We start from the raw sequence: 11332 nt of genomic DNA on the forward strand, positions 1-11332 counted from the left end.
TTTACAATCGGACACACACACACACACACACACACACACACACACACACACACACACACACACACACACACACACACACACACACACACACACACACACACAGACACACACACACACACACACACACACACACACACACACACACACACACACACACACACACACACACACACACACACACACACACACCATCCATGTTATCCATGTTGTGCCTTTACTTGAGTAAACACACACCACACACATACACACACAAAAGCACACACACACACACACACGCACGCACATCACACGCACACATCACACGCGCACGCACGCACGCATACACACATACACACAAGCACGCACAAGCACCTAAGCAAATGAACAGAGACATGCAATGAAACAGTTTGTAATCGCCATAAACTTACCGGTTGTCTATTGCAAAAGGGTACGAAAGGAGATGAGGGTCCAGTTGGTTCTACAGGCAAGCAAGTTAGTAATTAATGAAAGCAGCCATCTAGCAATATTTACATTCTCTATTTATCCAGGGTCTTCCAGGCTTAACAGGACCTCCTGGTTCACCAGGTCCACAAGGTCCTGCTGGAAAGACTGGACTAACGGTATGGTGGTTATTCCAAATACAAAATATAAAAATAACCTAATTAAATAAATTTTTTTTTAAAAATTAAAAAATTAAAGTGAATGAGGAGACGATACAAGCTAAGAGTAACTAGAAACGTTTTAAAGCAATCTTGAACTTTCACAATTATATAGCAGTCGACGCACTCGTGCAAATCCAATCTCTATAGACTTTACTTCTCGTTTGGGCTGGTCTTTCGATTAGCCTTTGATAATTGGTTAAATAATGATTTAGCTTAATATGAATTTAGAAATGCTACAAATCACTGCTACCCATGCATTAGCTACTACTAATTGTTTTACAGGGAGCCTCAGGTGTAATCGGTCCTGCAGGTCCACCTGGTCCACAAGGTTTACCTGGAAGGACTGGACCAGCAGTAAGACAGACTTGGACATATGGAAAACAGCATGCATGTTTATCTACGTTCTTTCTGCAGGGTTTCTCTGGGCCTCGAGGTCCTAGAGGGGAAACAGGACCAAGTGGTCAAAAAGTATGTATAATTGTATATTATAGCTGTTGGTGTATAAACAGGCATGTACACTACTCTACAAAAGGGTGAATTCGACTAACCAGAAGAATGAGGTCAATGTGACGTTATTGTTTGGCTTTCTGTGTTTCATATTTCACATTTGTCTTACATACAATTGCTCTACGTATGTCACAGAATGAATTGCTGCATACATTATTAATAGTACAAGTACACACACGTACACACACGAACGCACCCACGCACGCACGCACACACACACACACACACACACACACACACACACGTACAAGAATATGATTCTCAATTACTCGTATTTTGCAACCATATTATAGTTAGTTTGAGTTTTGTACATTATACATGTAATTTATCTGCACGATAAATCTTATTATGTATTTGAATACAATATAGAAACATTAACTAGATATTGTATATTTACGTCCGCTGTTCTATTATGGAGTCAGAGGCCCAACAGGGCCAAGGGGCATAGCTGGATTGGATGGCGTTCCAGTATGATTCACAGCAAAAAAACTTCGTTATGTTGCTATACAACTAATATAATGTATTAAGGGATCTGCAGGTCCTGTTGGTACGCCAGGTCCACACGGTCCCAAGGGAGTAAAAGTGCGTTATTAAAAGTGCGTTTTTAAAGATAATAGCCACACTACTGCTAATCATATTGCTTCTACTAGGGCGCCATTGGGTTACCAGGAGGAAAGGGAGAAGCAGGACCGCAAGGCATCGCTGGACCAGAGGTTCAACATTGAGCTACATTTCTAAACTCATGCATGACAGTGTTTGCTTATGGCTAGATGAGTGAGGATATTTTGATTCGCTATTTCAACCCGGTCAAGGGACTATTAAAAAGGGTACGACGTGAAGAAATAGTCAATTTGTAGATGCAATCATTGCGTGTTACAGGTAAAAGAACTAGAACTGTGGAAACAACAGGTAACTAAATCTTATCTTACCCAGCGCTCACGTCTTTTCGCTATTATTTTAAAGTCAAGACGACAACGGTTGATAAAGTATTATACTATACTTGCGTAGGTATAGTGGGGCTCTAAGGCTGCCCCGGCAGCGGTTGACCCTCTGACTCAGAGGAAGTTATTGCGCAAATTTAATTACAAAGCAGTATGGTGTCCAAAATGTGAAATAGCGAAAGTTTTTATAAACCCATAATATAGACTTTATGTGCCATACACTTGAAACTATTGTGATGATCTTAATATTATTGATACAGTATGATTGGAAATTGCTTGACGTTAAATTTTTGCTTACTTGAATAGAGCATTTTTTCTACTTTATAATAACTCAGGTCAAGGAATAATTATTATAACAAATATTAAACATATGTTGCGTGTTGAGTTAGTACGTATGCGTGTGTGTGTGTGTGTGCGTTTGTGTGTGTGTGTGTGTGTGCGTGTGTGAGAGAGAAAGAGTGTGTGTGTGAGTGTGTGTGTGTGTGCGTGCGTTTGTGTGTGTGTGTGTGTGCGTGCGTTTGTGTGTGTGTGTGTGTGTGTGTGTGTGTGTGTGTGTGCGTGTGTGTGTGTACGTGTGCGCGCTCGCAAGTGCGAGTGTGTGTTGCTGAAGCTGTTGAGAATAGCTAAGTCAATCATGTGCAGAAAGATCTTCTTCCAGTACTTGAAGCTCTTATGCAATACTTCGTAATATTTAATCATTTGGTCCAACTTATCAACGCCTCCCATGTGGGCATTATAGTCGCAAATAGCCTCAGGTCTGAAAATACAGATCCTGTGGTGCCCATCATACTTTGCACGATCCTTGGTGAATTCTTCGCAGAGAGCATGATGGTGTCCAGAATGAAAGGTGCTCATAAGTGTTACCACGCTAAGGTCCACCCATTGAATGGTACAAAGTGAACTGTCACGTTCATAACGAAACGAACCTAAACAAAACTATAATTGTATTTGCTAATAAAAACACATGCTATAGTTACCTCGTGGTAACTTTGAGAACACAAACGAATGTTCTTCAAATCTGCAGGAACACCCTTCCTGTTTTTCTGGACTGTACCACAGGCCATTATAAGCCGGTCATATAGAGCTCCTTGAAGAGAGGTCCTGATGTATAGAATTGATCAGTGTACACAGTGTACCTCTGATCAAGGAGAGGATCCATCACATGCATGACTGTACAATGGATCACACTTGTGTCATCTGCTGACTGACGTGTTGACTTCCGTCGTTTTCGAGCTGAGCCAGCTGATGGTGTTGTGGTTGCAGCTGCTGTTTTTGCTGCTTGTGATGTTGTTGTTCCTGTTGTCGCCGCCACTGATGATTGACGCTCCCTGCCTGTGTAAATATCGAAGTTGTATGTGTAGCCAGAAATAGAATCGCATACACAATACAACTTCACACCCCACTTGACGGGTTTGTATTTGATGTCTTGCCTAATAATAGCAAAATCATATTTAGTAAATGTTCAGGTTATATTTTGGAAACCTTTACATACCTAAAAGCAAAACGGCCTTTAGCGTTCACCATGTGCTCGTCAAGTGAGACACGGGCTTGAGGCTGACCATACTCAAGACAATTTTTATGTACTTCGTTGTATACTGTACGTACTTTTCTCAATGGGTCAGCCTCTCGGTCCTTATCAGTACAAGGGTTTTCCATATGTAGGACCGATAGGATCGCGTCAAAACGGCTGCGAGACATGAACCTTCTGGCCCACAACCCGTAAAAGGAAAAAGTTGTGAGCCAGTATTCTGAGAGCTCAGGAACCTACAGATACATAGAATTAAAAATAATACACTAAATACTTTGTTATAGTATACCTTGACAAGTCCCATGTAGATCAAGAGCCCGATCAGCGAGTTCATCTCGTCAACCGTCACAGGACGATAACTACCCTCCCTCGCCGTCCTCCAGATTTGCCTCTATAACTTTTTTACAATTATCTTCACCGTTGATGTTACTGTTTCTATAAAATATTATACCATGAAGACAAATGCATAGAAAAGACATCAAACACATACGTTCTAATAATCTCGATCATGTTGTCGGTAAAGAAAATCTTAAAATAACCAACAGCATTTGTAGGATACGGGTGGGGACGGTAGAATCCAGCAGGCCTTCGTGGTGCAAATTGTGGTAATTGCAGTTGGTAATTATCATCAGGTGGTACATGGCACAAATGCTCGACGTTCAGTGCATCACTGTGGTGATCAAAACAGGCAGCTGGCTCAGACTCAGAGTCAGATGACTCAGATGAGGAAACTGGTACATGACGTTGTCAAGTTGGCCGTCGACGAGCTGGCTGTTGGCGAGTTGGCTGTTGACAAGGTTGTCGTGGTGGTGGTTGCTGATGAGGATGAGTTGACAGCGATGACGCAGAAACAGCAGTGACTGAGGAAGAGGGAGTTGAATGGGAAGTAGGAGGTGAATTGGCAGGAAGAGAAGTAGCAGGAAGAGAGGTAGCAGAAAGTGATAGATGAGGATCTGGTGATGAAGGAGAATGATCGTGATGTGAAGGAGGGCTAATACAAATATAAGATATTAGAAACTGTGTGCATGAGTGCAATATATTCCATCTGTAATCACAAGGTATAGGTACACAGCCATAGCAACCGCGTTGCTATGCGCATAACTCAAATTCTTGCCAACTCCTAACATCCAAACTTGGAAAACACTTACTGAAACCTTTACTAAACAGCGTATAGCAAAAAACAAAACGAATAGACATCAAACTGTTTTACATACCGATCTCTACCCACCACATACGGGTACACAGCCACAGCAACCGAACACTCATGCGTTGCTACGCGCATAACTCAAATTCTTCCCAACAGCTAACGCCCAAACCACGTACTAGAAACGTTACTCAACAACTTATCGCAAAAAAACAAGATGATTAGACATCAAACCGTTATACTTACAGCGTAGCGTCATCGCTGTCTTCGCCGACGGGTAGCGCTTCTTCGTTGTCCGTCGAGTTTTCGTCGGACGACGATTCCGACACCAGCAACACGTCATCACCATCGCGGACCTCGTCGTCAGTTGTTTGCAGCTGAAACAAGTCAGCCAAATCGCCAACAGGCAGCGAAGCCCCAACTTGACAAGAGCGCTGCGACATCCCGTCGAAAACAAAATATGACCAAGCCGCATGCGGTGATAAAATTTTCCCGTATGAGAAGACACGCCTCAAAGGTTCCTTGCAGAAAACCGGCCCAAGATAAGCCGAGTACTGAACGGAGGTGAGACAAGGTAGCACGTCATTGACGTCACTCCACGTGGCAATTACGTAACCGCGACGTAATGGGACGTAATGGGGACGTAATAACTCGTTAGATATAGAAGGGCTATAGTTGCAAATGTGGCCTGGATCGGTGCATTGGTGGACATAGATGCGTAAATGTTCTCGTTGCCCCAGTATACATAGGTTTACATAGTTTTTCGCTGGCAACTTCTATGTTGTTGGACATTGTTGCGGTGATATTTTCGTTCCCGGTATACATAGGCCTACATTGTTGTTTTTGCTGGCAACTTCGGTAGTTGGACATCCACCTGGCAGAATTTGGGGTCCAATTTGGGGTATGTTTTGGTAGAATTTGGGGTGTCATTTCTGTTAGGTTTGGCAGAATTTGGGGATAGAATTTTCACCCACCTGGCACAATTTGGAGGATATTGTGCACCCACTTGGCAGAATTTGGAGGTAGAATTTGGAGGATGTTTTGCATTCACTTGGCAGAATTTGGGGGTAGTATTTGGATAATATTTTGCACCCACTTGTCAGAGTTTGGGGTAGAATTTGGGTCTTGCCCTGCTAGTATGTCTCTGCTTGTGGATACATTGTGTTATATTTTTGCTGTTTGTCCATGTTTGTCTGTATGTTTGCCCTGTCTCTGCTGGCGAACACATATTTCTATATTTTTGTCTGTGTACGCTCATGTGTCTCCGCTGGTGAACCCACTTTTTCTATATTTTTTGTAGTTTGTCCATGGTTATGTCTGTCGGTCTGCGCTGCCTCTGCTGGCAAACACTTTTTCTATATTTTGTTGTCTGCCCCTGCCAGTATGTCTCTGAAATAAAAAACGGCTAATTTTTCTCTAGGATACCGGCAAAAGTCCGTGCGCATTTGGACCCCCTTTTGCAGACGCACATACACAAGAAGTAGTCGTCGTTTTCTGGATCTCTGCAATACAAAATGGTATATTTTCTCCAGGATACCCGCAATCGTCGCATTTTGGGAGTAGCTGGGCTCTTGCTGGGTGGAAATAATGGAACAGGGGCACGCCGAAACAGTTGCGACGAACTGGTTGCCAAGCATTATTCCGCTCTCTTAATTGGTTACCACGATCTCTTTTAATATCTTCCTCCGTCTCGGGTTCTAGGGAGGTGCTGCCCCGAGACGGGAGAAAGAGAGGAGAGACCGACACCTTTGTTTGCACGCAAACAAAAGCGAGAGAGAGAGAGAGAGAGGTGTTTTTTCTAGATCTCTGCAATGCAAAAAGGTATTTTTGAAGACGTTATTTGAGAGACTCTTACACCACTACTTAAGGAGAACTATCACCAAATACTAAAAGTTGTTGAAAGAAAGATACAAGGTTTGGCATCTTTCTGCTGGTATCTTCCTGCAGGAAACCTACGGTCTAGACAACCACAAAAGTAGAGAATGGGCAACGAGTTGTTCAGACGATTCCCCATTTACGTACATAACTTTGGGGTCCCAATTTGCTTTAGTCAATAAATCACAACTTGATACCATATGTCTCACAATCCTTACCCTAAAATGTGCACAGATATAAGTCTTCCTTGCTAACTAGCAATCAGAGTTACGCTTATGCCACATACGGGTACAAACACGCCCACGCAGGTAATTTCAATGCTTTATTTCTTTGTTACGGTAAATTTCTGCAGTAAACGGTTGCAAATGGTCGCGTCATGAAGTGACAGCTTTCATCTGAGAGATGGTTGAATTTGGTGAGAGTTCTCCTTTTAATTAATTTAGTACATTGCTGTGCTGTGAAGAGCTCGGCTTCAGTGAGAAATTCGGTCTAACTGGCAACTGACGTTGCCTATCCAGTTGCTATCCACTAGAACTGCAGCGTAACAACTTGTTCAGGTCACAGATATTTGGCAGAGACGAGTGGCCGAGATCAAGCTAAAAATCATCCGGGACTCTAGCTAGTGGCAATTATTCAAAATAATTTTGGTCTTTGAAACCAACCAGCCGAACGACCGTTGCAGTATATACCCTCCAAAGTGCGATTACATGTAATGTCTTAATTTTCATTGTAAATAGTCGCCACTGTCCGAGATACGTGTCTGGTCCCGGATGTCCGAACATCAAATTTCAATAATTAAATTTCTGCAGTAGCAACGATAAACTCTAACCTCATCCGGTGAGTATAGAAGCTATAGCGTGTAGAACTATAACGTTAGCCAAAAAGAGCGCACCTCTAGAGAGAGAGCTAGAATAACAAATTTCGCGGAAGTTTATCTGTCAGTAGGTTACGTCAAGTGCTGATGTGACGTGGTCTAATTAGTTGCTTCTAGCATCCAATATGGAACAGCTGCGGCAGGTCGCCAGGAGAAAATGAGTGACCAAGACTACTGTCTGTTCCCCATAAGTGTGAACTTTGAAAATCATCAATATCTCTGCTGTTTTTGGGACTTTCGCGATGATCTCGGTTTTGTTAGAAACCGCTAGGTCTGGCATTTCTGTTTATCAGATTATCTACATGGTCTAACTGGAGCAGCTCTTAATGCTCTAATGAGCACACCTGGTGTGACCTCTAATTCATTACTCACTACCGAGCTCACGCTTACGGGGAATAGAAAGTAGACTGAGATATGATCCGGTGTCCCAGTCCAAACTATCCGGGTCTAAAGTATCCTACCCGGATAGTCTAGACTATCCGACCGGGTACTTCGTCCTTGGCTACACTATCCTCTATCCGGACAAACTATCCGGGTACAGATCGTGAATGCGTGCTAGAGAATTTCATGGACAAGAAAGGCGGTCAACAAACGGTCAACAAACACAAACGTCGCTCTTTTTTTGGACGTTTTTGTGTTTCTAGAAGGATGCTTTGAGCTAGGCAGCTGGATGCGATGACTTCAACATGGCAACTACACTTAAGTTATCTAGGTACGTACATTTACAAACAGTCTGAGACGCGCGCGCGAACTTGTGAGTGTGGTGTGTGTGTGTGTGTGTGTGTGTGTGTGTGTGTGTGTGTGCGTGCGTGCGTGCGTGCGTGCGTGCGTGCTTGCGTGCGTGCGTGTGCGTGCGAATTAGACATTTAATTAATTATGTTTCGTTATATATTCTTCTGTGACTATCTATTTTTACTTGTTAGTGTATGTATCTTGTCTGGCCTTGAGCACTGTACCTGTAGCGCTATGAAACAAAATATATTGTTATTATTGTTGTTGTTGTTGTTATTATATAATATTTATTTCTATTGCATCACCACAGTAATGGAGTTCCCAATTGTTATGACAAATTACATTTATACACACGTACTTTGTTATTTCATATTTTTGTTATGTCAAATTTATTTTAAGCACAAGTTTTATTTTATATTTACATAATGTGAGATCAAATTTATATATTAATCAAATTATGTGAATCGGAATTGATGTGTCGAATCGAATTTATTTACAGTCACAGACCCTGAAATAAGGATTTCAAATTGATCGGCCATTTACTCAGAGCTGTAGCCGCTATTTTGAGAAATGAATGACTAATTACATAACCCTTCGTCGAGTCTGATCCATGTCATAACTGGTAGAGTGATGTGATTTGTGTTTCCTAAGCTGGATATGTTTATGCTAAACAGTGTGATTAAATAGAAATATTTAATCAGTTCACCTATATATCCGATATTCACTATTGTTGTGTGATGCCCATCGGCTGCCTGCGTAATTGTACAAATGCCCTGTATTGTGTATGTACTAACGGTTGTCTGTCACAGCCAGACACTCATCCTGAAAAATGGCCGGCCATTATTTCATGCTCTGCAGTCATATCAAATCTGTTATGTGCCATATCAAATTTGAAAAGTCACATTAGAGTCTCGATCTATGTCAAATGGATACAGTGCCATTTGTCTGTTTGGAACATTTTAGTGTTACTTGTATACTTACTTCAACTAACTTTAGCACATGTCAGTTACGTTGTCCAGGCATTACAATTAGGAAGTGTATAGCTGTGTGTGCATGCGTGTGTGTGTGTGTGTGTGTGTGTGTGTGTGTGTGTGTGTGTGTGCATGTGTATCTGGGATCAAAATTGGCCCCAACAAGCTCTGTGGAGAACTCAACAAAAACGTTTTTAATAAAACTTTCCACAAGTTACAGGAAGATGACAAAAGAAAAGCTGTGCATCCATTCATTGCAGGTATCAAACTACACAAACCCTCACTAGTATTATCATTAATCTAACTACGCAGTCACACAGAGCAATTAAATTAAATGACTAAGCTGTTCAAGATTTTTCTCTAATTCTTTCTGAACAGGACTGGCAGTACCATTGTGGTTGTTTCTTTATGCCAGCTGTATTTTTTGAAACACACTTTAAATGATACAGTGTGTCACAGCCCTCACATTTGACTAGTTTCTCTAATGGAAGATGCTGGTGGCAGATACAGTGGATACTTATTTTTATCTGGACAGCCACAGCCCTTCTTACATTGCTTTTACTTTCAGGAAATGGATCAAACCTTTCGGATAGAAATGCAGAATGTATATGTCTACGAAGATACCGTTCTTGAAATGCAATAGAGGATGGATCAATGCCGTGGCACAGGCTTGTTGCGAATGCTATTGTAAATGGTCCGCAGTTGCCTTCTCCGAATCGTTGCTGCTGTACTGCCTTGACGTTTACAGTGATTGAGCCTTCATTGTCTGCCAGTAGTCTGTACAGGTCTACCAGCTGTCTACGGAGAGAGACTGACAAGTGGTCATTGAAAAGGCTGTCATATATGTTGACACTGTTTGATTCCACACTTGTTGAAGATGTTACCCAGTGGATTCTTTCATTGTTGTGTATTTGAATCGCACTGCTTGTAACTGGGTTAAATCCAATGGAGGTAGTGCCTATCAATGGTGAGACCAAACCATCCACATGTGGAAATTGTGATTTTAAAATTGACTGTGCTGCTGTTATATGTCTGTCAGTCAACCATTGACCTTGAATCAGTTCTTTTTCATCAGCAAAAGAAAGTTGTAATTGTGGTAGCCACCAGTGGTTAGATTGTTGTTCAATGTTGGTGTCGTCTTTGTCTGCAATCAGTATCGGTGTTTCTATTTTTGTCTTAGCTGCATTGGAGCACCTCTTGCCATGGTGACATTTCAGACCACACGTGATTCCTTGTTGTTTGCAGCTGCATTTGGTCTTCTTACTACAGTTAGTGGTGCATTTGCATCCATCAGATGCAATCTTTACCCGTTTTTTTTCTGGCACATTAACAATCTTCTTAGCCGATTCAGGGAAATCATCAACATTCAGTGATCGTTTTCTGCTTTTGCATTCACCTTGACAAAAATATTGTGTTTCTACATTGCTGAAGGAAATGGTTAATTATTATTGGGGCGAGTCTTGGTATTGAGATATATTAAAATATATTGTGTATGTATTTATGATTGTATGTATATTTATGTAGCGTAAGTACGTTTGTATGTATGTATGGTATGTAAGTATGTATGTATGTATGTATGTGTAAATGTATGTATACTTACTCAAGCCACTTGAGTCAGCAGCACTCTCAGCATTGATTCCAGGTTTACAAGTTTTCTTTTCATTACTGATTTGATGTTTAGAAGCATACTGTGCATCACTGGTATCATGAGCAACAGATTTTTGTATATCAGTGATTTCAGGTTGCATGTAGGCTTTTATTAGAGCCCCATGATAGAGCTTGGACATAATTTTTCCGGATTCAGCTTTTAGCTGGTAACGTCCTTTGGACATTGCCTGAATTACTTCGTATGGTCCTTTCCACTTTGTCTCAAGCTTTCCTCTCATTCGGTGTGAATGCTGCATTGATTTTAGAAGAACAAGAGTCCCCTCGGCATATTCCTTTAGAGGAAAAATATTTGTTTGTCAATAATATTAGTGGTAGCTTACTGTATTAATAAAACAGACTACATGGTATTACTGACAATACTTTTTTCTCTAACTGTAAAATCTCGTGTTACAAGTATTGTGAATGTACAGTAGTATATAAAAATCATAGTTAGTCTTAATATCTAATGGTA

At 41.4% G+C, this 11332-nt stretch overlaps 2 protein-coding genes across 2 annotated transcripts in view; one reads left to right on the plus strand and one right to left on the minus strand.

The window, feature by feature from the left end:
- Positions 1-2005, plus strand: part of LOC134181798 (collagen alpha-1(I) chain-like) — a 2263-nt gene extending 258 nt beyond the window's left edge. The window contains exons 2-9 of the mRNA XM_062649066.1: positions 427-471; positions 528-599; positions 924-995; positions 1056-1109; positions 1151-1201; positions 1677-1730; positions 1799-1861; positions 1919-2005. Of these exons, the coding sequence (XP_062505050.1) occupies positions 427-471; positions 528-599; positions 924-995; positions 1056-1109; positions 1151-1201; positions 1677-1730; positions 1799-1861; positions 1919-2005 (498 nt within the window). The remainder of the gene's footprint in view (positions 1-426; positions 472-527; positions 600-923; positions 996-1055; positions 1110-1150; positions 1202-1676; positions 1731-1798; positions 1862-1918) is intronic.
- Positions 2006-9448: 7443 nt separating this feature from the next.
- On the minus strand, positions 9449-11099 carry LOC134182353 (uncharacterized). Its single transcript, XM_062649753.1, has 2 exons — positions 10814-11099; positions 9449-10630 (listed from the first exon to the last, which is right to left on the minus strand). The coding sequence occupies exons 1-2, from the start codon at positions 11097-11099 to the stop codon at positions 9561-9563; spliced, it is 1356 nt and encodes a 451-aa protein (XP_062505737.1). The 3' UTR covers positions 9449-9560.
- Between the last annotated feature and the right edge of the window lie 233 nt (positions 11100-11332).

This window comes from Corticium candelabrum, chromosome 7 (genome assembly GCF_963422355.1).
Source record: "Corticium candelabrum chromosome 7, ooCorCand1.1, whole genome shotgun sequence".
Taxonomy (NCBI): Eukaryota; Metazoa; Porifera; class Homoscleromorpha; order Homosclerophorida; family Plakinidae; genus Corticium; species Corticium candelabrum.